The following is a 27240-nucleotide window of genomic DNA, read 5'->3' on the forward strand; positions in this document are numbered from 1 at the left end:
TGATTGTTCACAACTGATCACGTGGTAAGAAGCCTCTGTTGGAGGCTTCTTATCAAGATCGGAGATACAGCATGTCAGAGTGACATGCCGCACACGCGATCGCCGCGCTGCGTGCCCCCGCGGGCGCGCGTTGGCATGTTATCCTGCTGGACGTCATATGACGCCCAGTCAGGATAACAGAATCACTTCCCGGCCGTCGTTCTGCTATAGGCCGGGGTGGGAAGTGGTTAAACATCAAACCTGAATATTTAAGAAAGTTAAAAGTAAGGTTTTAGCTTTCTTAAGAGAATTTCTATGTGTGGACAATTATTGGGAAACTATAAGTGTGCAGAATTATGCAACTAAATGAAAAATTTAAAAATTTTCCCATCTCACTTGTTTATTTTCATCTGCTAAAGTGAGCATAAAACCACTTGACCTCCGGAAGATTTACCCCCCCTTCCTGACCAGGCCATTTTTTGCGATACAACACTGCGTTACTTTAACTGACAATTGCGCAGGCGTGCAACACTCTACCCAAATAATATTTGTGTAATTTTTTCCCCAAAAATAGCTTTCTTTTGGTGGATTTGATCCTCTCTGCGATTTTACATTTTTCGTGCCATAAATAAAGAAAGACAGACAATTTTGAAAAAAAAAACAAAACCCAAAAGTAATAGGGATCGCAAGCGCTTCCCACGTTTTGCACCGATTCAGAATCATGGGCAGAATCATGGCGCTTCCACTCATGATCCGGAATGTCATGGTGTCAATGGAGCCTTGTTAGAGCCTTAAGAGTCTTAATGAAGCCTTAAGAGTTTTGCTTAAAGTTTTGGTAGCGACTTCCATTTACTGTACTTGACACCATATTTTTTCCAATATTATGGGAATACAAAATGAAGCAGGGTATACACAGACCAAAAATGTGCCAGTTCACCAGGAACTCCATGTATACTGCTGTCTGTTCACCAGAAGCCAACTGGTTAAATAAAACTTTTTTTTTTTTAAATGAGTGTATATACCCTTCTTAGAAGATAACTCCACTTTTGTGGAGAAAATAATGAATATAGCATATACATTTGCTACACAAGTCATAATCTAATTGAACGTTGTTAAAAATTAGCTTTTCATTTCAATGTGCAGTTCCCTCCCTTTCTGTAAAATGCAAAGCGTTATGGCTACCTGGAGGTGTTCTTTACACAGTTGGTATATACGGAAAGCCTCCCAGGAAATATAATTTCCTACTTGTGTGATTGGCTCCCAGATTTTCCCAGAAGTCTATACTAAGAATTCAGATTTTGGCAATCGCCTACAACAAAAAGTGTCATCTTTGGTGAGATATTCCCAAAGGGAAATCACATCCAAAGGAATGCAGACCCTACCACTTTCTTCAGAACCTTGCAGGTGCAGCAGCTGATTAATCATTATAAAAGCACAGCATGTCCAAGGGTATACAGATTATGGGTCAGAGTCTGCATTCTTCTTCGCAACTTGTTTCATACCAATTTAAAGAGAGATCCTTATGAGGCTCTTCTGTGTAAGCAAATTGCAGAACTGCTTTGTTCGGAGCCCCAGCTGGCTTGCATTTACTGCAACTAAACTGACTATAGCAAGGGCATGGAAGACACCAGTACGGTGTCAGGCGGCTAAAAATCGTATGAACGATATTATGGTAAATGAAAAGCCATACCTTCAGACACCCTTCGGGTTTTGCAGCCTTAAGTTGCCTACATCCAACCTTCTAAATTAGATTCTGTGTTTCTCTCGTTTTAATATATTTCATCCCTCACCCCTTAGACTCCCCTTCCTTCTTACAGCTCTTTCCTTTCCTATTCCTAGTCTATTACACACATATGCCTGGGTGGGATGGTTACGTGGTATACTTCTAGCATTACTATATGGCAGTGATGGCGAACCTTGGCACCCCAGATGTTTTGGAACTACATTTCCCATGATGCTCATGCACTGTAGTTGAGCATCATGGGAAATGTAGTTCCAAAACATCTGGGGTGCCAAGGTTCGCCATCACTGCTTTATGGTATATTCTTAATAATACACGTATTAAATATGGTTTGCTATCTAGCTGCACTGTAAACTCTGTAAGGACCTTCCTGCCTACCTCTGGTGCAGTGTGTTTCAGAATACTGAGGTTCTGGACGGTAACACCGATCTTCCAAGTCTTGCGTACGACCATTCTTGGAATCTCCAGGATTTGTGCATATTTACTTTGTTCTGTTTTATTTCTTTGTATTTGTTTATTTGCGATGTAACTGTCAATGTGATGAGCTGTTATGTTGGAATGAATATTAATAAAACTCTTTGTAAAAAAGATACTTATAAAAGCACTCCCATTAGAGAACTAGTTCACACCACAAAAACATCCTCCAGATCTGCTCTGGATGCGGTTGGACACGTTTTTGATGCGTTTCAAGGTGCATTCCAAATTTTTTTTTCTGTTTTTTTTTCTCACCGTACTTGGGCTCAGTGCATTTCTGATGTGTGAAGGTGCGTTTCAGTGTGTTTCCGATGCATTTTACCAGGTTTCAGTACAGTTCTGTGCAGGAAAAATGCAGCAAGTTCTAATTTTTTTTTTTTCTTGAGACAGAATGCACCATTAAACGGCAAGCACTGGTGTGAACTATGCCATTGAAAACAATGTAGCCTACTTTCTATGCATTTTTCTATGCGACAAACATATTTTTTCAGAATAACTAAAAGTTGGACTCTGGGAAAAAAGTTTGTTAAAACCCTTGCAATGAATATAAATCTACCCAGAGTTAGAGCTGCACAATTAATCGTCAAGAATCGTTATTGCGATCTTGACTAAAGTGTTTCACAATTCTTTCTATGCAAAGAATTCTCTCTGCTCTTCTGAAGCCACAGCCATCAAAAGAAAGGAAGAGAAAAACTGGGCAAAACAAAACATTCTTTATCAGTTAAACTTAAGTATAAACATTGTAACAATTTGTCAATGAAGTAGTCATTGTGTGTAAATGAAAAAAAGTTTAAACACTAAACCTTTTTCTGACATTTGTTGGTTTCAAGTTAAAATCATTTTTTTTTTTGATAAAAAATTACTTAGAACCCCCAAAATGATATGTATTTTTTTAGTAGACACCCTAGAGAATAAAATGGTGGTTGTTGTAATATTGTCACACTGTATTTGCGCAGTGGTCTTTCAAATGCAATTTTTTTTTTTCTAAGCAAAAAAATTTTGATTCTCATTTTGGCCAGAATCGTGCAGCTCTACTCAGAGGAGAATATTTTTTTTTTCTCAGCAAAAGTGGAGTTAATCATAAAGTATATATCTGTAATTTTTTTTTTTCAAATAGACCTCTAGTTGCACTCCTGATATTCTTATTTGATTGTCTGTTGTCTGTTTTATAGCCTTTCAAACAACTCCCGGATTGTGAGTCTCCTGTCACAGCTGGAGAGGATCAACTCGGAATCAGCCTTGGATCCTGATAACACCAGATTTGTCACAGCAAAAATCCTCCACTTGGCACAAACTCAAGGTACAGAACTTGCTATTATTACAGCTATGCATTGGAATAATCCAATTTTTGAAAATAAAAGGTAAAGAACAGCACTTGTTTACTATTTTTCCAGTGCATCCCAAGTCATGCTTCGGTTTACTTGGTTACCAGTTAAGAGTTACACAGGAGGTCTGGCTCCAAAATTGCCAATGCACAGCATTTTCCATGTATTCCTATGGCTCTAGTTCACACTATGCAGTCAGTTCCAGTCAGTCTCCAATGGAGAAACTGACCGGAAACTGACTGGAACAGACTGCATTGGTGTGAACTAGAGCCATTGGAATACATGGAAAACACTGTGCATGCATTTTTATGGCCAGTTCACATCGCAAAAATGCACTCCGGATACGTTCTGCATCAGTTTTTGCTTACAGTTCACACAACACACAGTTCCAGTGCTAGGCTCCAGTACAGTTCTCTGCAGAGAAATTGCAGCATGCTCTACTTTTTTTTTTTTTTCTGCACCGGAAACTGACAGCATTGGTGTGAACTAGAGCCATTGGAATACATGGAAAACACTGTGCATGCTTTCTTAGTGCAGGAAAAAGTGCGCGGAACTGCATCTGGTGTGAACAAGCACAAGTGCAGAAAAAAAAGCGCACGGAACTGCATCTGGTGTGAACAAGCACAAGTGCAGAAAAAAAAGCGCACGGAACTGCATCTGGTGTGAACTAACACTTAAAGTTTTTATATTCAAATATGTGCAATGGCATTACAGCCAATAGAGTTTACATTTTTTTTTTTTTTTTTTTAAATTGCACTTCTGTTTTGTCAAAACTATATTTTTACAACTTTTTGACTTTTACACGTTGGATAGATTTATAAGTGATAACTGTCTCAGAGAAGTATAAATGTTTTTTACAGTAATGCACTGCATGGCCCCTTGAGATTGTGCAAGATAGTACATTTTTTTCAGCACTGAGTATATTTATGTGTGTGAGAGGTCATATTTATTATGTGGCAATAAAGTGGGGAAATACACTTCCACTATTACTATTGTTAACAGGGATTTATTATTTAAAAATAAGAATTTTTTTAGGGGGGGGGGGGGGGGGTTGTGGGACAATTAACACAGTATGGCCTCCTTTTATTTGTTTACCTTGTTGCACAGTATCCTTAAATTTGTCTCGCTGTACTCTTATGCCCTGTATACACGGTCGGACTTTCCGACGGAAAATGTGCGATCGGACTGTGTTGTCGGAAATTCCGTTCGTGTGTGGGCTCTTTTTCTCTCGGAATTTCTGACACACAAAGTTTGAGATCTGGATCTAAAATTTTCCGACAACAAAATCCGATCATTTAAATTCCGATCGTATATACAATTCCGGTGGACAAAGTGCCATGCATGCTCAGAATAAATTATGAGACGAAAGCTATTGGCTACTAGCCTCTTTATAGTCCCGTTGTACGTGATATGCGTCACATCGTTCTGAAAGATCGGATTTTCCGACAACTTTGTGCAACCTTGTGTATGCAAGACAAGTTTGGGCCAACATCCGTTGGAAAAAATCTGACGGATTTTGTCGTCGGAATGTGCGACCGTGTGTACAGGGCATTACAGTGTTAATTATTCTACTTTCTGTATTTATTTTCAAAAACTCTCTGTAAAAGAACTGCACTATGCATCCTTTATAATGATGGGAAATGGCAGAGTCTGCATACTTATCAAGGCTTATCTGAGCCCTATGGAGGAAATGGGAATTTGTCCAAAAACATAACAAAACAAAAACAGCCTCTTTCCCCTTTGCTTAAAAACAAAAAATCCAAATGTGCAAAGTGCACAAGGTACACAATGCAATGTAATTAGTGTCCTAACATGCTGTAAACATCACATGTAGTGGAAAAATCATGATAGCTAAAAATAATTTAACTTGGGATGGACAGAGGGCTATGTGCCATTCTCAGTAGGCGTGGCTTGGCATTTGTCGGCACTTGTCAGAATGTCAGGGGTTGTGTTAGTGAGCAATACTGTAAGCTGCACCTTGCTGGGTTAATACCTATGAGCAGATTTCAGTGTGATATCCATATGCCACTTATTGTGGAAGGTAAGTGTCATGCAAAGCATGTGCTCCAGGCACTGACATGATTGTTCAGATCTTAACACTGAAGATCTGCCACCAGTTTGATCACTTTACTATATAGATTTGTAATACTGTATATTCCTATAACTTCTTGTGCATAGTATTGTAATTTGCTTCTAAAATAGAGAAAATAACATACGGGGGGTTATTTACGAAAAGCAAATCCACTTTGTACTACAAGTGCAATGTGCACTTGAAATTGCACTTGGAAGTGCAGTCGTTGTAAATCTAAGGGGTAGATCTGAAATGAGGGGGAAGCTCTGCTGATTTTATTATCCGATTATGTGCAAGCTAAAATGCTGTTTTTATTTTCCTTGCATGTCCCCCTCAGATCTACAGCGACTGTAATTCCAAGTGCACTTTCAGTGCAATTTCAAGTGTACTTTGCACTTGCAGTTTGCACTTGTAGAGCAAAGTGGATTTACCTTTACCAAAATAACACCATGGAGGTTATTTACAATTGTCCTTTGCAAGGATACATTTTTTTTAATCTCTCTTATTTAGGAAATGTCTAAAAATGTCTTGAATTCCACTGGTGAAATTTTGTGTTTGGATTCCCATGCCTGCACATCTGCAGAGGCCATTACATGAGATTTCCACTCTCCCAGTCGATTTATTTATTTATTTTCATAATGCATTGATGTGAACATTTTCCATAGGAACCCAGGTTAAAAAATTTCCTTGCATTTCTGCAAAATGCATTAAAAAACACGCTAGTGTGAATCAAGCCTAAGACTCTAAAAAGAGAAAAAAAAGGTTCTGGGGTAGTGCAGCATCATTGCCATCCCAATGCATTAGGTGGACTTCACTGGCAGGATCAACAGGTATTTGTGGAACTAAGAGAAAACTAGAATCAAAGTATATGTAAAGCCAAAATGTTTTATTTCATTTTGAATAAAGCAGGGTAGCCTTAAAACCACTGTCATTTTTTTTTCTTGCCATCGCTGTCTAGTTAGCTGCAGCTTAGCCGACCACTGAAAATCGTTCCTACACAGACAGTTTTTCAGAGACTGCTGCAGTATGAACTTCTCCTTAGACCTTTGTCTAATACCCCCACATCTAATGATTGGAAAGCTGCATCATATTACATATTTGTTTTTTGGGTTTAATACCGCTTTATGTATCATTTTGGCACATCAAAGCAAGTTTAAAAAAAAAAAGAAAAAGGAAATAATGCGATATGCTGAAAATTGCATGCTACCGTCTCCTCACTGCTGTTCACCGCATGGAACAATGGACAGCTGCATGCACATTAAAACAGAGCACTTTTTATCATGGGCAGTGTGGACAAACCCTAAAGTTCCTGATATTTCTGAACTTTATAAAACTATTATATAATGAGATTTATTATTTGTTGGATAACTTCCTTAATTGTGTATTGTGATTAGTGAAAGTATAAAAGTTAAAAATATATTTTTTATCATATCTTCTGCATGCAGAAAAAACAAGGAAGGAGATGACAGCCAAAGGTTCCACCGGTGTAGAGGTGATACTGTTCACACTGGAGGTAAGCCTATACTTGTAATTCTGGTTTTGTGACATGTGTGGTCAACTTTCATTTTTATTTTTATTTTTTTTTACTGATAAAACTTTTAATTTTCACATGCTTCCCAGCTTCAATGTGTACACTACTGGCTGGACTGTCTTAGCATTTCTTATGGGGGTTCAGCTGCTTTAAAATATGTGATGTAGTCCTGTATAAGGCCCCTTTCAGACTGGGTGGACTCCGTCAAGCAGATCTGTCTGCTCAGTGGAGGATCTCTTCACTGATCCTCGCTGAGCAGGCAGATACCAGGTCCATGTCCGCTCCACTGATGTAGAGCAGATACAGACACAACCCACCTTTCTCTATGGGGCTGTCGGATGGAAACAGACCACTTGTCCGTCCTTTTTATCTGGATTTCATCAAAACTGCCGGACAGATGGCAAACGTTTCCCCCATCCATCTGTTTTTATCGAATTGGATGCCGGAGGGTGTCAGTGGACACGTCTGATGACCTCCATCGCTCCATAGAAAACAATGGGTCGTCCAGACGGGTCTGGCTGAAAAGCGGACAGGCGGAACCCAATCAGTCCGCTGGTGTGAAAGGGGCCTAAGCCTCAATTTACAAAGCTAACACAGCAGGATTATTATCCTTTTCTGATTGTAAAAAATGAAGTCAAATGAAAGTTTCAATTAGGCCGGTGTTAAAGCTTTATGAGCTTATAGCCAAGTATACTGCTTCCCTACTGTGCCAATAATGACACTTTTCTCATACATGTAAAAATCAGCATTTTTTTTATCTCGAAAATTACTTAGAACCCCCAGACTTTTGTAACACCCCCAAAGGGGGTATTAGACAAAGGTCTAAGGAGAAGTTCATACTGCAGCAGTCTCTGAAAAACTGTCTGTGTAGGAACGATTTTCAGTGATCGGCTAAGCTGCAGCTAACTAGACACTGATGGCAAGAAAAAAAAAATGACAGTGGTTTTAAGGCTACCCTGCTTTATTCAAAATGAAATAAAACATTTTGGCTTTACATATACTTTGATTCTAGTTTTCTCTTAGTTCCACAAATACCTGTTGATCCTGCCAGTGAAGTCCACCTAATGCATTGGGATGGCAATGATGCTGCACTACCCCAGAACCTTTTTTTTTTTTTTTTTTTAGAGTCTTAGGCTTGATTCACACTAGCGTGTTTTTTAATGCATTTTGCATTTTGCATAAATGCAAGGAAATTTTTTAACATGGGTTCCTATGGAACATGTTCACATCAATGCATTTTTGTGCCTCTGCGTTTTTGGAAAGGGTCGGGAACTTTTTTTCATGCAAAATGCAGCGTTTTGCATGTAATAGAAGTCAATGGACCTGCATCAAAAATGCAAGTACCGCTTTTTTTACCACTTTTTTTACCTCAATTTTGCCGCGATTTGCGTTTTTGAGTTTTTTTTTCTTTTTTTTCACTGTATATATCTGGTTGCTAAGCAACCACAGTGTAAAAAAATAAAAACCGCAAAACGCAGTAAAAACGCCTGTCAAAAAACGCGTCAAGCACCGCAAAAAGCACTGCAAAAACACTCAAAAGCAACATGCATAGATGTGAATCGAGCCTTAGTGACTCAAGTGAGTCCTCTAGTGTCACATATCTCTTGAGAATCCCGCTACAATTTTTATTTTATTTTTTTTGTGCATACTGCATTATGAAAATAAATAAATAAATTGACTGGGAGAGTGGAAATCTCATGTAATGGCCTCTGCAGATGTGCAGGCATGGGAATCCAAACACAAAATTTCACCAGTGGAATTCAAGACATTTTTAGACATTTCCTAAATAAGAGAGGTTAAAAAAAATGATGCATCATTCATCTGTAAGTGCTTTTTTTCATATTTTTTTCCACTTCTACTTTAATGACTGTAGCATTGACAGTAGCATGCTTTAATTTCCCAAAGCAGTCACTTTTTACAGCTGATAGTGAGGACATCCTGCTTATTCTCCATGGTTTTATTCTAGCATAGGGAAAAAACTATTCAACTCCTGTTAGCTTAAGAAGATACACCGCCACTCAATGAAATTGGACGAGAAGCTGTTTAACCATAACCACTTGCTGCCCGCCCACAGTGTATTGGAACAAAGCTGGTGAAAAAAAAATCTGACAGGGGTTATAACTCCCCTTGCTCTATCCAAAATGGGAAAGAAAAATTGTTCAGCTGGGTGGGGGGTTCTTTACTGTAAGAGCCGCACAAATGTGGAACTCCCTTCCACAATGAGTGGTGTTAGCAGGAAGTGTCGATAATTTCCAAAACCTCTTATGCCGTGTACACATGACCGGACTTTCCGGTAGGTCCGACCGTCTTCCCAACGGACATTCTGCGGAGTTCCGACTGACTTTCCGAATGAACGGACTTAGCCACACACGAACAGACTAAGGCCGCGTACACACGCGCGGACTGTTGGCCCAACCTTGTCCGCTGAACAGTGTTTGGGAGGACAGTCCGCTCGTGTGTGGTCTTTCAGCGGACAGTTTCAGCGGACAGTTGGACGGACAAGGTTTTACGGAAATTCCGAAAAACTGTCCGCTGAAACCTTGTTTCAACGAACAGTCCGCCCGTGTGTAGGCTTGTTCGTCAAACTAAGTTGCGCGCATGCTCAGAAAGGATTTTCAAGCCGAAAGTTATAATGCAGTGTATAGGACGTCGTATTTTGCGTCCCGTCGTACGTGCCGTTCACGTCATCGCGCACGGTTTCAGCAAACTGTTCGTTCGTCGTGTGTGGCCATGTCCGTCCATGCTAAGTTTGAGCGGACTGTTCGCTCAAACTGTTGGACGGACAAAGTTGGGCCAACAGTCCGCGCGTGTGTACGCGGCCTAAGTCTGTTCGTAAGTCCGTTCGTTTTGAACATGATGAAGTAAACAAGGAAGTTCAATAGCCAGTAGCCAATAGCTTCCCTTGCGTCGTATTTGGCCTGTCGGACCAGCACACAGACCAGCGGTTTTCCCGATTTTAGTCTGTCGGAATTGAGGCCGTCGGATAGATTTGAAACGTGTTCTATTTCTAGGTCCGTCAGATTTTTTCGGGTTTTTTTTTTTAAAAACGTTCGGACTAGCCCACAAACTATCAGATTTCGATTGTGTGTGGGCTGGTCTGCCCGAAAGTCCGGTCGTGTATATGTGGCATTAGATGTCCATCTTAACACATGCAATATACTGGGATATGGGTATTGGTATTGACCTAAACACACACACCCACTCAGGTTGAACTAGATGGACTGGTGTCTTTCTTCAGCCTCTCAAACTATGTAATTATGTGTACCTTTCTTTATTCCTATCTGCAGAATACCAAGGACCTCCAGACAATCTTAAATATTGTGAATATTCTCAATGAATTGATGTCAGTTGGTAAGTTGCTATGCAAATATTATCCTTATTATATTAGCTTGTTTTTAAAAACAAAGATACATGGTGTTTCCATATGATTCTACAGTGCCTTGAAGAAGTATTCAAACCCCTTGAAATTTTCTACATTTTGTCATGTTATAAACAAAAATGTAAATGTATTTTATTGGGATTTTATGTGATAGACCAACACAAAGTGGCACACAGTTGGAAAGTGGAAGGAAAATGGTGGAAGGGGGGAGAGAGGAGAGAGGGAGAGACAATCAGCTGAGCGGTGGGAGCTGCTTATACGGATACAGAGCAGCTGAATTTTTACATTACACAGGGACAGGGACAGATGTTCTAATGCTGCAGAGGGGATAAGAAGCAGGAAGGGGAGGGGGGAGCAGGACAGAGGACACAGACATAGGGAGAGCTGAGACAGTAGAGCTGCGGCTGTCAAAATCACGTAAATAGACCACAGTGTCAGGGCTCAGCAGCCATGATTATCATGGTCTGTTTGCAGGGGGGAGGGTATAACCAGGCAGGATCAGCCAGGTTTTTTAGGGTATAAAGTAGGCCAAATGACACAGCACAAGCGCTGTGCTATATAACATGCTTTAAAGGAATAGGATCAGGTTTTTTTTCTGGGTTAACAAACGCTTTAAGAGGTTTGTTAGAGAACCTTAGTGAACAAATAGCATCATGAAGGCCAGGGAACACACCAGGTCATAGATAAAAATTATGGAGAAGTTTAAAGCAGGGTTAGGTTATAAAAAAATATCCCAAGTTTTGAACATCTCACGGTGCATTGTTCAATCCATCATTCGAAAATGGAAATAGTATGGCACAACTGCAAATCTAGCCAAGACATGGCTGTCCAAAACTGACAGGCCGCGCAAGGAGAACATTAATCATAGAAGCAGCCAAGAGGACCATGGCAGAAGATCCACAGCTCAGGTGGGAGAATCTGTCCACAGGACAACCATTAGTCGCGTACTCCACAAATCTGGCCTTTATGGAAGAGTGGCAAGAAGAAAGCCATTGTTGAAAGAAAGCCGTAAGTAGTCCAGTTTGCAGTTTGCGAGAAGCCATGTGGGGGACACAGCCAACATGTGGAAGAAGGTGCTCTGGTCAGATGAGACCAAAATTGAACTTTTTGGCCTAAAAGCAAAACACTATGGGTGGTGAAATACGAACACTGAACATCACACTATCTCCACCGTGAAACATGGTGGTGGCGGCATCATATTGTGGGGATGCTTTTCTTCAGCTGGGACAGGGAAGCTGCTCAGAGTTGATGGGAAGATAGAGCCAAATACAGGGCAATCTTAGAGGAAAACATGTTAGTGTCTGCAAAAGTCTTGAGTCTGGGGCGGAGGTTCACCTTCCAGCAGGACAACAACCCTAAACATACAGCCAGAGCTACAATGGAATGGTTCAAAGCATATTTATGTGTTAGAATGGTCCATTCAAAGTCCAGACCTCCACCCAACTGAGAATCTGTGGCAGGACTTTTTTTTATTTTATGTACTTGTATAGCACCATCAATTTACACAGCACTTTACATATACATTGTACATTCAGATCAGTCCCTACCCTCAAGGAGCTTACAAACCAAGGTCACTATCACACATTCATACATACTAGGGCAAATTTAGACATGGTCCGATTAACCTACCAGCGTGTCTTTAGAGTGTGGGAGGAAACTGGAGTATCCGGAGGAAACCCACACAGGCACAGGGAGAACATGCAAACTCCAGGCAGATGGTGTCATGGTCAGGATTTGAACCAGCGACCCTTTTTGCTGCAAGGTGAAAGTGCTAACCACTACACCACTGTGCTGCCCAAGACTTGAAAATTGCTTTTCACAGACGCTCTCCATCCAATCTGACAGAGTTTGAGCAATTTTGCAAAGAAGAATGGGCAAAAATGTCACTCTCTAGATGTGCAAAGCTTGTAGAGACATCCCCAAAAAAACTTACAGCTTTAATCGTAGGGAAAGGTGGTTCTAAGTATTGACTCGGCTGAATACAAATGCACGCCACACTATTCACATATTTATTTGTAAATAAAATTGAAAACAATTTATCGTTTTCCTTCCACTTCACAATTATGTGCAACTTTGTGTTGGTCTTTCACATCCCAATAAACCCCAATAAAATGCATTTACATTTTTGGCTGTAATAAAATGTGGAACATTTCAAGGGATATGAATACTAAACCAGTGTTATTTCTTGTGCTTATAAATTATAGTTTTACAGATAACTGACAGCTCAGAATTAACACTTCTATGAAAGCATCTGAGGAGGAATTTCCAAAGCCGCTTTTAAGTTCAATATAAATAAATTAAAATTATATTTACTTTATTCCTGCAAAAACTGTGTAACAGACAAACATAATCACAGCTGACACATCTGCCTTGTCATACGATTGAATACAAATATCCAGAGCTATGTGTAAAATATAGCCACTTATCATGGCAGATTTATTATAGTTGGGCAGGTCACTCAAACGTTGTGTTGTCTTGGTAAGCATGCATTGTACAGGATTTTGAAGTATCCTTCAATGTTATGGTTCAGTGTTGTGTGTGGACAATGCGATTCTCTAACCTCCTGATAGGTTAGTTTGATAGGATGGTGCTTTATTGTCATTGTATACATACATCAAATTTTATCAAGGTACGCTTTACACTTTAAAATAAATATGGTGATAACAATCAGTGCAATTAATAGAAATGACAAAAAAAAATAAAAAAAATAAATACAGATTAATATAAAAAAGCTGCTAAAGCCAAACACTGTGAAAGTGATTCCACAACATCTATAGTAAATAACAAAATAAATCAACGTAGCTCAGCGATAAGTGAAAAAGGGGTTAAAAAAACTGTGCTACCAATCAAAAAATATAAAATATTTGATTGATAAGAAAAGCGGCAACTCAGCTGTGAGAGATAGGCACAGAAAATAGCAATAATAAAAAGGGTAGAGTTGCACTTATGATATATCATACAAGCATGTTTCTGTAATGATTGCGGTCCTCCTCCAAACACATACAGCATAGGGTTCACCTCAACATATCCTATATCCAGCCATATTGGCTGCATATCCCATACAGCAGGGATATGCAATTAGCGGACCTCCAGCTGTTTTAAAACTCCAAGTCCCATCATGCCTCGGCCTCTGGGTGTCATGCTTGTGGCTGTCAGAGTCTTGCTATGCCTCATGGGACTTGAAGTTCTGCAACAGCTGGTGGTCCGCTAATTGCATATCCCTGCCATACAGTGACATTCCCTGAAAAGAACATTTTTAATCAAGAATAAAAGATTCCACTTACAATTGCACAGCATAAAATTGCATGTAGAAAAAATAGCCAACTAATACACATTCGCCCGTCCTTCCGGGATCACAGTAGTGCGATGACGTCAGCACGTCGCTCCACCCTTTTTACTAGCGTAGCAATAAACTTAGTAAATATACAGTCCAAAAAGTCCCATAAAGTTGTTTATTGAAACATCCAAAATAGGTGAAAATATTGTGAATATATAAAGAACAAAGAAAATGAAATCACCAACTCCATTTCATCGTGGGCCACATCAGCATTATTGTTTTCTCCAAAGAGCTGGTTGTATCTAAGGCTTTCTTTCTCAGAGAATAGGTACAGGAACTCAACCACATCGAACAGTAGGTGTGGGTAAATTGCACTAACAGTGGGAGGATCTTAAAGAGGCAATAAATACCAGGATTGCGTTATGTGTAGAGTTCAGGGATGTATTATAGACAGAGTGCAGAGTTCAGGGGTGCAGTAGGCACAGAGTGCAGGGTTTGGGGTGAGCTATGAACAGCGCAAGGTTCAGCTCTCTTTCGCAGGCTGTCCACATCTCACTTCCATCCCTCCTTGGCTCTGCACCACTCTCCCCTACCCCCCACCTCTGTACACACCTCCCTCACAGTGTAGGTGGCTTTGCCTCTCACTTGCAGTAAGATCATTGGTTGGCATCTGTGCACCCAGGCACAGATGGGGATCGCAGTGCAGCCTACTACATGATGCCCCATCCCACCTAGGACCACAATGCACTGGCATCTCCTTTGTCCCCACTGTGAGTGCAGGGCAGGCAGGGATCTGTGAGGGCCGCTTAGAGGAAAGCTGTCCTGGTAAACACAAAATGCGTGTTCTCAAGTGACAGTGGTGAGCGGGAGTGAAGAGAGAGATCAAGAGGTGGTGGAATGGAGCCACCTTCCAGCTGAAAAAAAGCCCTGGGTGCGAGGGCCAAATGAAATGACCTGGTTGGCTGGATTTGGCCCGCCAGCCTTGGGTAAAACATTGCACCTGCGATCAGCACATAGCGGGTGCCATGCAGGACTCCTGCAGACTTGTCTCTGTATCTGTCTGCTTGTACCTCGTATGAGCAGGCAAATGCACACTGACAGGAAGAGAGAATGAACTACCAGAGCGCTCAACAACACCATAGTAGTTCATTGAAACTATAAGCTGACAGCCACAAAAGCTGTGGGTACCTGTAGTTTTCGCATTCACAGAGCACTGTGAATAAACAACGTGGCCGGCGAGCCCCGTATGGCCACATTATTTTCAAATGGTGACAGCAGGCACCTGGAGAAGATGCACACTCACTGTCACTGGGGAGGGGGGGAGAGGCAGCAGCCGCTGGAACATGTTACATGTTCTACCTTAAATACAGGTGGAACATGTAACCTATTCCAAAAGATGAACTTGGCTATTAAATGTAGTTGTCTTTTGCAATGTTTATTACTTTGTTGCTCTGTCTTTTAGGCTGGGTTCACACTGCTGCGGGGGGAGATCCGGATGTGATTCGCACAGCAAATCACATCCGATCTCCGTAGCAATGCGAGTTCAGCCATACAGATAGTATGGCTGAATTCGCAGCGCTCCCGCAGCAAACTCGCACGGGACCCTTTTTTGGGTCCGCAACAGAATCGGATCACATGGGGGTTCACACCATGCGATCCGATTCCTGTGCGAGTCGGCAGATCGCACTGCGATATGCCGACGGATCTGGGGGTGTCATTAACATAACATTGACACTCCCAGCCGTCCGCATAGGGCAGTGTGAACTGCCGGCGGGAGGTGTGCGATGCGGGAAAACGCCGCGGATTCGCGGCGTTCCCGCATCGCAGCGGTGTGAACCCGGCCTTAATATCACATTTTTAAGGGAATTGAGTAGTAAGGCCTCATGCACACGAGACGCAGTTAAACGCGCGTTCAGATGCAGTTGGACAGTTTTTTCAACTGCCCCTGAACTCATTCAATGTTATCCTATGTGTCCATGCACACAGTCTTGTTTTTTTCCATTTTTATGCAGTTGCGTTTAATCTTGTTTTTCCAGAAGCAAAAAAATGCGTTCAGAAGCAAAAATTTCCACGTTTCAGACGCAAAACGCGGCAAAACGCGGTAAAACGTCGCTACCGCGTTTAGCCGCGTTTGCGTTTATATGCGTTTTTAAAGGTGACCTTTTTTTTTACATTAAAAATCTCAAAAATGATTGCAAATGATGAAAAACCATTAGAAAAATATTTTAAACAATTGCAATTGCAAGTGGACAATCCACACCTTTTGGCAAGTGACATGGCAGGTGGCAAGTGATGTGGCAGGTGAAGTGGCAAGTGACGTGGAAAGTGGACAATCCACAACTTGTGGCAGGTGACGTGGCAAGTGACCTGGCAGGTGACGCGGCAAGTGACCTGGCAGGTGACGTGGCAAGTGGAAAATCAACAACTTGTGGCAGGTGACTGGCATGTGACGTGGCAAGTGGACAATCCATAACTTGTGGCAGGTGACGTGGCAAGTGACGTGGCAAGTGGACAATCCACTTGTGGCAGGGGACGTGGCAAGTGACGTGGCAAGTGGACAATCCACTTGTGGCAGGGGATGTGGCAAGTGACGTGGCGAGTGGACAATCCACAACTTGTGTCAGGTGACGTGGCAAGTGGACAATCCACAACTTGTGGCAGGTGATGTGGCAAGTGATGTGGCAAGTGGACAATCCACTTGTGGCAGGTGACGTGGCAGGGGACGTGGCAAGGGACGTGGCAAGTGGACAATCCACAACTTGTGGCAGGTGACGTGGAAAGTGATGTGGCAAGTGGACAATCCACAACTTGTGACAGGTGACATGGCAAGTGATGTGGCAGGTGATGTGGCAAGTCACGTGGCAAGTGGAAATCCACAACTTGTGGCAGGTGATGTGGCTGGTGACGTGGCAAGTGGACAATCCACAACTTGTGGCAGGTGATGTGGCAAGTGACGTGGCAGGTGATGTGGACAATCCCCAACTTGTGGCAGGTGACGTGGCAAGTGACGTGGCAAGTGGACAATCCACAACTTGTGGCAGGTGACGTGGCAGGTGACGTGGCAAGTGGACAATCCACAACTTGTGGCAGGTGACGTGGCAAGTGATGTGGCAAGTAGACAATCCACAACTTGTGGCAGGTGATGTGGCAAGTGACGTGGCAGGTGATGTGGCAAGTGACGTGGCAAGTGGACAATCCACAACTTGTGGCAGGTGATGTGGCTGGTGACGTGGCAAGTGGACAATCCCCAGCTTGTGGCAGGTGGCATGGCAGATGACGTGGAAAGTGGACAATCCACATCTCGTGGCAAGTGACGTGGCAGGTGACGTGGCAGGTGATGTGGCAAGTGGACAATCCCCAACTTGTGGCAAGTGACGTGGCAAGTGACGTGGCAAGTGGACAATCCAAAACTTGTGGAAAGTGACGTGGCAGGTGATGTGGCAAGTCACGTGGCAAGTGGACAATCCACAACTTGTGGCAGGTGACGTGGCAGTTGGACAATCCACAACTTGTGGCAAGTGACGTGGCAAGTGACGTGGCAAGTGGACAATCCACAACTTGTGGCAGGTGCCGTGGCAAGTGACACGCTAAATACAAGTACACTGCAGCTCTCACAGCTGCTGCTACTCACTCTGGTCTCACAAAATTGCTGAAATAGTTAATAATACTGTTTTTTTGAGCCGGGGAGGGTCTATGATGTTAGCTTAACTAAACGCTTCTAGACGCAAACGTGGTAAAACGCCGCTAAATCGCGGCAAAACACGCGTTTCTAAACGCCGGTTTCAACATGTGTCCAGCAGCGTTTGCATCTGCGTCTCGTGTGCATAAAGCCTAAAAGAAAGCTATGCATTCATTCTTATTCATTTCATTACCTATCTATAGCTTTCCTGAACATACACAAAAAATAAAAAACACATTTTTAGGCTAGAATTTTGAATTTAACCAAAAACTGCCAATGTATTACACATGATTTTGTGCTCTACTTTTTTTGCAGAACATCCTCTGCTGAATAAAATATATAAAATATTGCAGGTTTTTAAAAAAAAAATGTCAGCGACTTGTTTAGAAGATGATCCAAGACTTAATATGAGTTCAGTATCAAACACAAATAAATTAGCCATACACCCAGTTTAGACAAGCTCACAGCACAAGTCAGCAACTCAGAACTGTTCTGTAGTCAATTGTTATAAAAGCAAGCCATTGGGGTTTATTTACTAAAGGCAAATCCACTTTGCACTACAAGTGCAATCGCTTTAGATCTGAGGGGTAGATCTGAAATGAGGGGAAGCTCTGCTGATTTTATCATCCAATCATGTACAAGCTAAAATGCTGCTTTTTATTTTCCTTACATGTCCACCTCAGATCTACAGCGACTGCACTTCCAAGTCCACTTGTAGTGCAAAGCGGATTTGAATTTTAGTAGTAAATAAACCCCCTGTACACACTGCACATGACTTTAATTGTATACATACCTGCATGAATTATTGCAGGATAACACACTTTGTGTGTGTAATTTCTTCAGTGTTAAACAACTTTTCATGGTTGGATTAAGGCTTATTTACACCTGCTTTGCTCTCTGAAGATCAATTGAGTTTGGATCACTCCAATGCGTGAGAAGGTGTTGAATAGCCTCCTCACTGCCTGCTTTAATGCCATAGGTAGCGTACAACTGCACGCGGTTGTGGGGTGGTTGCAGTACACACTCTTTCACTTTAAAGGAACGGCGGCAGTAATGCCTACCAAGTGCAACAGGGCTACAACGCCTGCTGCGACTGCGAGGCAAAACATCATGGCTATGGCATGTGTATACCTCTGTCGGTTGGGGCTGGTAAAATTGCAGCTTAACCACAGGGTTTTAACCCTTCAATCGCAAGTATAAGCTAGGTGAACGGGAACAACCGTTCATAGGAAAACCCAGTAATTGAAATTGCAAGTTTATGAGTTACTGACACTGTTTGTTTTTTTTTTCCCCCTGCGGCTTCAGGAAAGGTACTGTAGGAAAGTGCAAGTACTCAGTTATGTCTTTACTCCTTACTATATGCTTACGCTTATACTTATAGAGAGTAACATAGAAGGAAACCTGCTGAGTAGATAGAAGCAGATCAGAAATGGTACAAGTAAGCAATGTACTTTCCGATTTGGACAGTAAAACAACCTTCTTGGATAGGTCTGTTTTATTCATATTTAGCATTACAGTTTTTAGTCAGGAATTTGTAAACACCTGACTATCACACCTACACTAAATGACCAAAAGAGTATCTGGACACCACTCCAAATTGGGTCCAAATGTTTCCAGTCAAAAGTACAGTTCTTGCTAAAGCATACAAAGATATTTTAGACAATTGTGGACGTCTGACCTCGTGGCAACAGTTTAGTGAAGGCCCTTTTTTGTTCCAGCTTGACTATGCGTAGAGTGCCATAAAGACATTGTTTGACAAGCTAAAATGGAAGAACTCGAATTTCTTACACAGAACCCTGACCTTAAGAGCCGGTTCACACAGCGGGCGATGCGAGGCGACACGACTCGCCTCGCCTCGCTTTCGCAAGTCGCCCCCGTTCTGTACAATGGAACTGTTCTGAGAGGAGCGACTCGAGTCGCTCCGACTCAGAAAAAAGGTTCCTGTACTACTTTTGGGCGACCTCGGGGCGACTTGCATTGACTTCTATACAGAAGTCATCTGCAAGTTGCCGCTGAGGTCGCGGCGAGGCAAGTCGGAGTCGCCTCGCCTCGCCTGCAGTGTGAACCGGCCCTTACCCTAATGAACACTTCAAGATGAATCGGAATGTCAATTGCGAGCTAGGTCTTGTCAAAAAATTAGTACCTGACTTTACAATTACTATTTTTTCAGTATGCGGAAACATATAAAAGGGGCGGATCCAGAGTCTAGTCTCGGGAGGGGCACTGCTAGAAAATGTTTTTTTTTGGGGGCAATTTATATGGAAAATGGCTGGTATTGGCGCTTCATTCATCATGGCACCATAGTTGTTATGGTGTCAGGATGATTGAAGCACATTATTTCTATTATTACATTGTAATACAAAAATAAATGGTTCAACTCACCATAATGCAGAATCAGTGGGAGCCCTGAGGGTGTCACTTGCCACGTCACTTGCCACACACTGCGCATTGTCACTTGCCACGTCACTTGCCACACACTGCACATCGTCACTTGCCATGTCACTTGTAACCAAATGCGGATTGTCACTTGCCACATGACCTGCCACACATTACGGATTGTCACTTGCCCCTTTGCCTGCCACACATTGCGGATTGTCACTTGCCACATGACCTGCCACACATTACGGATTGTCACTTGCCACACTTTGAAGATTGTCACTTGCCCCTTTGCCTGCCACACATTGCGGATTGTCACTTGCCACATGACCTGCCACACATTATGGATTGTCTCTTGCCATACTTTGCAGATTGTTACTTGCCCCTTCGCCTGCCACACATTGCAGATTGTCACTTGCCACGTAGCCTGCCACACATTGCGGATTGTCACTTGCCACGTAGCCTGTCACACATTACGGATTGTCACTTGCCACGTAGCCTGCCATACATTGCGGATTGTCACTTGCCACGTAGCCTGCCATACATTGCGGATTGTCACTTGCCACGTTGCCTGCACACATTTCGGATTGTCACTTGCCATAATGTAATCTCTCTGCTGCCCACTGCTTCCCGCACAGTGCAGAACTGCAGAGATGCAGGGCAGTGAGAGATGATGTCATCTCCCTGCTCCCCTGCCCCCTGCTTCCTGATTGGCTAGCAGCCCGCTCACACACAGAGCCGCCCAGCTGCCCCCCTCCCGCCCGTGCTGTCACCCGCTGAACCGCCCGCCCGCGCTGTCACCCACGGAACCCACCCGCGGAAACCGCCCGCCCACGCTGTCACCCGCTGAACCGCTCGCCCGCGCTGTCACCCGCGTAACCCGCCTGCGGAACGACACCCGCGGAACCGCCGCCCGTGCTGCCACCCGCAGAGCTGCCCGCATTCTCGGAGGGGGCAATTGCCCTGTTGCCCCCCCTGGATCCGCCCCGATATAAGGGGGAGGCTGAAAAATTCTAGGCCTGATTCCTTGCCCAACATGTAACACCAGTTTTGTCATTGCAGTTGTAAATGGTGATATTTCTGTTACAAAGGTGTTTATTACATTTTATAACAAAGATGTACAGCACCAGATAACTGTGCAAACAGTTGTGCATACAATTGAAGATGTACACAAAAGGTCAGCACATAGGTCAAGGTCATCAAATGCTAGTAAGGATGGGAGAACGCCATCACCATAACATCGGACAAAGCGAGTACAATCAAATTATGAGGATGCATGTGTCAGAGGGACAACACCTCAGCGCGGGGTCTGCACTTCCGGGTCACTGAATGCAACTTGCAGACCAGGGGGAGAGGAAAGGCCTAAATGATCTTCGTCAGCCAACATACAAGGGGGTGATAAAGGCCCGAAAGGGGAAAAGAAAACATCAAGATTAGAGAATGGTCCTTTTATGAATAAATCATGTGTGTCGTTCAAAATAGAATTCAGCTTCTCATGCACCATGATCCCCATGAGACACTGTTTGACCTTGGCTATATTAAGAAACTGTTAGTGCCAAGCCCTTGCCAGCATCTGGCGGGCCACCATGAAAGCGAAGTTCACCCACCTCCCCTGTGTCCTTGACAGGGTCATGATGGGTTTAAGTAGTAATGCCTCCCATGAATAAATAGTGAAATTTCATATGATAATATGCCAATTTGGAGCATTATAGCTCTATTTCAGGCAAGACACTTTCTGTTTCAATGGGTTTAGGGTTTCACTTTTTTTTTGGAAGGGTTAAAAAAAACGAAAGAGATGATGTGCTAAGTGTGTTGAACTTGGGGAAGAATATGTAGAAGAGCGGGCAAGTTTCGTTGCTCTAGCTAATTTCCTTCCTTGACGGGAAGAGAACTTTTCAGCCCCCCCCCCCCCCCTCTTGTATTCCCACAGGCACATTCTCTCCCACTCCAAATTTTGTGAAAACCCTACCCAGACGTTGAGGCTGTTATAGCCACAGAGAGGCAAGCTCATATACTGGTGCATCTCAAAAAATTTGAATATAAACAAAAAGTTAATTTATTTCAGTATTTTAATTAAAAAAGTGAAACTCATATATTATATAGATTCACTACACACACTATACACTGATATATTTCAAGCATTTCTTTCTTTTAATTTTGATGATTATGGCTTACAGCTAGTGAAAACCCAAAATTCTGTATCACAGAAAATTTGAATATTAGATAAGACCAAAAATGAAAAGATTTTTCATACAGAAATGTTGGCTTACTGAATAGTATTTTCATGTACAGTAAAGTATGTACTAGGTCGGAGCTCCTTTTGCATGAATTACCATATCAATGCGGCGTGGCATGGAGGAGATCAGCCTGTGGCACTGCTGAGGCATTATGGAAGCTCAGGTTGCTTTGATAGCAGCCTTCAGCTTGTCTGCATTGTTGGGTCTGGTGTCTCTCATCTTTGTTTTGACAATACCCCACAGATTCTCTATGGGGTTTAGATTAGGCGAGTTTGCTGGCCAATCAAGCATAGTGATACCATGATAATAAAAACCAGGTTTTGGTACTTTTGGCAGTACCGCAGGAAAATGAAATCAGCCTCTCCATAATGCTGGTCATCAGAGGGAAGCATGACGTGCTGAAGAATTTCCTGGTAGAGACCTGCACTAACTTTTGGACTTTGGATAAAACACAGTGGGCCAACACCAGCAGATGATATGGCTCACCAAATCATCACTGACTTTGTGGAAACTTCACACTAATGCAACTTGGATTCTGTGCCTCTCCACTCTTCTTCCAGCCTCTGGGACCTTGATTTCCAAATCGAATGCAAAATTTACTTTCATCTGAAAAGAGGACTTTGGACCATTGAATAACAGTCCAATCCTTTTTCTCGTTAGTCCAGGTAAGACGCTTCTGATGTTGTCTCTGGTCCAGAAGTGGCTTGACGCAAGGAATGTGACAGTTGTAGCCAATGTCCTGGATATGTCTGTGTGTGGTTGGCTCTTGAAGCACTGACACAAGGCGTAGTCCACCTCTTGTGAATCTCCCCCAAATTCTTGAATGGCCTTTGCTTCACAAACCTCTCAAGGCTGTGGTTATCTGTGTTACTTGTGCATCTTTTTCTATTACACCTTTTCCTTCCACTCAACTTTCTATTAATATGCTTGGATACAGCACTCTGTGAACAGCCAGCTTCTTTAGCAATGGCCTTTTGTGACTTACCCTTCTTGTGGAGGATGTCGATGACTGTCTTCTGGACAACTGTCAAGTCAGCAGCCTTCCCCATGATTGTGTAACCTACTGAACCAGACTGAGAGACGATTTAAAGGCTCAGAAAACCTTTACAATTGTTTTAAGTTAATTAGCTGATTACAGTGATTAGAGACACAATGAGTCTAAAATATTGAACTTTTTCACAATATTAACATTTTCTGAGATACTGAATTTTGGGTTTTTACTAGCAGTAAGCCATAATCAAAATAAAAAGAAAGAAATGCTTGAAATATATCACACTGTGTGTAATGAATCTATATAAAATATATGAGTTTCACTTTTTGAATTGAATTACTGAAATAAATGACCTTTTGATGATATTCAAATTTTTTGAGATGCACCTGTAGGTGTAATGGTTAGGTTCCCCAAAGGGAGAAGAATGTAGACCATTCATTTTTTTTATTTTTTTATTTATTTATTTATTTTTTTTATTGGTCTCTGTGTCCCCACAGCAGCAAAAGTGCAGCAAACCATATCTATAGATAAAATAAATAAAAGAAATGTGTGATGAGCTGCATTAAGAATGTATACATTTACTAAAATGAATGCGCCTGTATTTCTTACTCCTTGTTTTCTAGGTGGAGGAAGACGAATAAATGTTCTGGTATCTAAAGGTGGTACACAAATTTTGCTGCAGCTGCTTCTCAGTGCCAGTAAGGACTCCCCACCCAACGAGGAGTTAATAGTAATTCTCCATAGTCTGCTGGCAAAGATAGGACCAAAAGGTTTGTCCTGTGTTTATAGACTCTTGAAATGATGTTCCTTTGCATTATTGATGACTAGTCTTTCAGTCATTATTTTATTTTCATACATCTTTGGAATTATGCCAGAATATAAAAAAGTAAAAAAAGTTACTCGATTAGGAATTTTAGCTTTCTCTTGAACCCTACAGTTAAACAAAAAAAATGTAACAGAATAGCAAGTGTGTGTGTATGTGTTTATGTATGTATGTATATTAAACGTTGGCCATTTAAAGTCTAGGAGCACCTTAAAGCGGTAGTAAATTCCACTTGCTGACTTGTACCTACAGGTAAGCTTATAATAAAGCTTAACTGTAGGTATAAGGAATATCTCCTAGAACGTGCCTCATTTAGGAGATATTCGCTACTTCTGCAGCTGATGTCACCGGTGCATGTGCATTGCACTCTGAATGGATGGCATGCTGTCCCTTCAGAGTGCTGTATTGCGGGCGTGTCTCCAATGCGCATGTCAGGGAGTGACGTCATCGTGGCCCAGCCATTCAAACAGCTTGAGTCTGCAAACCCAGATGGAGGATCAGATAAAGATGGAAGCCCTGTCAGCAGTGACAGCGTGCCGCTGGAGGGCTTTGTTTTAAGGTAAGTCTCTCATAATATGCTAGTATGCAATGCTGTTAACTTACAAGGGGATTATTTTTATTTTTTTTAAATGGCAAAATTATATTAGTACACATTACCCAATTGCTTCCTAAGCCTATTCTGACACTTCTTAGAATTTTGGCTGGAAAATGATATAGAACCCCAAACATTATATATATTTTTATGCACAGGCCCTAGAGAATAAAATGGTGAGTGTTGCAATTTGTAAAGTTACTGTAGCGGAGAGGGCGCTGCAAATAAATGGGTACAACTTTTGTAGGAGGGTTTATTCCATCTCTGTATCCCTCAAAGCCTGTTATTTCACTGTGTATATGTAAGGGTTTATAACCACTTTAATATTTTGGGTATTGAATTAGTCACTGCAACCTCATCTTTTTATATTTTACAAAATTATTGGGGTAATATATTGTGTTTGTGTGTTTTAAAACTAACTTTTGTCTTTTTTTTATAGGTTTCATAAATGCGTGTTAATATGTAACATTAACATTATATAATGTTTGGTGGGTTTTAACACATTTTCAGGCCTAAAATGTACAAAACTTAAAAAAATGGCTCTGGTGGAAAAGAGGTTAGGACTATATTGAAGGTTTAGATATAATTTAATTTTGTTATGGTATGGAACCAGTTTGAGATTTGAAACACATTCATAGTATTGAGATGGTGACCACTTTAAAACCGCAATGACTGACAAGGATTAGTTAATGTCAGGTGATTAGTCTCAGTTGTGCAGCATTGCTGATTGATCTGCTGGAGCTCACATTAACTAGAAGAGCGTGAAATATATTTGTTTTTTTTGTGCTGTTTGATGTTGTTTGACCTTGCATTTCACTCTGCTTTGTTAATGTGTGTGTAATCGGAAACCTGTATTCTATATTAATCTTTTTGTTCTTTGTTATTGATTTTGTACATAGAAGATAGTAGTTATCTATTGAACTGCTATAAAATTTGTTTAGTAGAAATCTATACTATATTGTCAAAAGTATCGGGACACCTGCCTTTACACACATATTAACTTTAACCACTTGCCACCTGCCCACCATCAAATGAAGGAGGAGCAGTGCGGCTCACATTCTGGGTAGATGTCATATGATGGTGCACCAGAACGGCACGCTTGCAGGGGCAAACAGCATGGCGATCACCGCCGCATCGTGGTGGTAGGATATGGCACGACCCTGATCTCTGTAAAGAGCTGCTAACGCTGCTCTCTAATCATGTGATTGGCTGTGTCCAATCACAGCCGGTCACATGTAAATGCAGAAGTGCTGTAAATCGTCTCTCCTCGCCTCTCCACACTGACAGTGTGTGTGGCGATCATCAGTGCCCTGATTACAGGAAAGCTGCAATAGTGCCACCAATCAGTGCCAATGTGTGCCACCAATCAGTGCCCATCAGTGACACAAATCAATGCCCATTACTGGTGCCAGTCATTGCTGCCTTTTAGTGCCCACCAGTGCCTGCTTATCAGTGCTGCCCATCAATTCCCATGAGTGCCGCCCATCAGTGCTGCCTATTCGTGCTGCCTGTCAGTGCTCCATGTTCGTGCCTCCTCATCAGTACCGCCTCATCAGTGCCGCCTCATCAGCACACATCAGTGAAGGAGAAAAATTGCTCATTTGCAAAATTTGTGACAGAAATAAAGAAAAACTTTCAGTCTTTCCTCTTTTTTTTTAGTAAAAAATAAAAATAAACCCCAGCAGGTAATTAAATACTTCCAAAAGAAAGCTCTATTTGTGTGAAGAAAATGATTAAAAATGTAATTTGGGTGCATCGTTGCATTACTGCGCAATTGTCATTCAAAGTGCGACAGCTCTGAAAGCTACAAAAATGGCCTGGGCAGGAAGGAGGTGAAAGTGCCCTGTATTGAGATGGTTAATGGCACCCCAGTCTTAGTCCGTAGGGTTCAATATTGAGTTGGCCCACCTTTTTCAGCTATAACAGCTTCAACTCTTCTGGGAAGGCTATCCACAAGGTTTAGGAGTATGTCTATGGGAATGCTTGACCATTCTTCCAGAAGCACATTTGTGGGGTCAGACACTGATGTGACCAGAAGGCCTGACTCGCAGTCTCTGCTCTAATTCATCCCAAAGGTGTTCTATTAGTTGAGGTCAGGACTTTGTGCAGGTCAGTCAAGTTCCTCCACCCCAAACTTTCTCATCCATGTCTTTATGGACGTTGCTTTGTGCACTGGCCAAATCATTTGGTGGAGGGGGGATTATGGCGTGGAGTTCTTTTTCAGGGGTTGGGCATGGCCCCTTAGTTCCAGTGAAGGGAACTCTTAAGGTGTTGGCATACCAAGATATTTTGGACAATTTCATGCTTCCAACTTTGTGGGAACAGTTTGGAGATGGCCCCTTCCTGTTCCAACATAACTGCGCACCAGTGCACAAACAAGGTCCATAAAGACATGGGATGCCATTAAAGTTCATGTGTGTGCAAAGGCAGGTGTCGCAATACTTTTGACAATATAGTGTATATATTTATCACAGTATCAACTTTTAGATATTTTGTGTATATAAAATAGGGGATGTATCCACAGCAAAATAATGTTATTACAACACAAGTATGAATAAACATGAATATTTTATTACAACAAATTATTGCATTTTCACAGTGTCTACATGTTGAATTATTCCAACCAGTTCATTAACTACAACCACTATTATGTTTGTGTAGCATGACCTTACATGTGGTTAGGCTTATCTCACAAAGTCAATGTAGGGTGGTAAGAACTAATTTTCAGTGCACTTCTCAGAGCAAGTCATTCGGTTCTCTTGCAT

The 27240-nt window shown here is 42.0% G+C and overlaps 1 protein-coding gene across 3 annotated transcripts in view; it reads left to right on the forward strand.

Annotated features, from left to right (window-relative positions):
* The window catches only part of AGTPBP1 (ATP/GTP binding carboxypeptidase 1), a 257622-nt gene that overhangs the window by 95269 nt on the left and 135113 nt on the right, over nucleotides 1-27240 (forward strand). Inside the window, exons 3-6 of one of the 3 annotated variants that reach the window (XM_077474842.1) lie at nucleotides 3367-3494; nucleotides 7036-7103; nucleotides 10409-10472; nucleotides 23684-23830. In XM_077474842.1, coding sequence (XP_077330968.1) covers nucleotides 3367-3494; nucleotides 7036-7103; nucleotides 10409-10472; nucleotides 23684-23830 — 407 coding nt within the window. Of the gene's footprint in view, nucleotides 1-3365; nucleotides 3495-5446; nucleotides 5561-7035; nucleotides 7104-10408; nucleotides 10473-23683; nucleotides 23831-27240 lie in introns of those variants that run through there. The other 2 variants (XM_077474843.1, XM_077474844.1) reach the window with 2 other exon arrangements.

Source organism: Lithobates pipiens, unplaced genomic scaffold, assembly GCF_037356315.1.
Source record: "Lithobates pipiens isolate NorthernLeopardFrog02 unplaced genomic scaffold, aLitPip1_a1.2 Scaffold_13, whole genome shotgun sequence".
Lineage (NCBI taxonomy): Eukaryota > Metazoa > Chordata > Amphibia > Anura > Ranidae > Lithobates > Lithobates pipiens.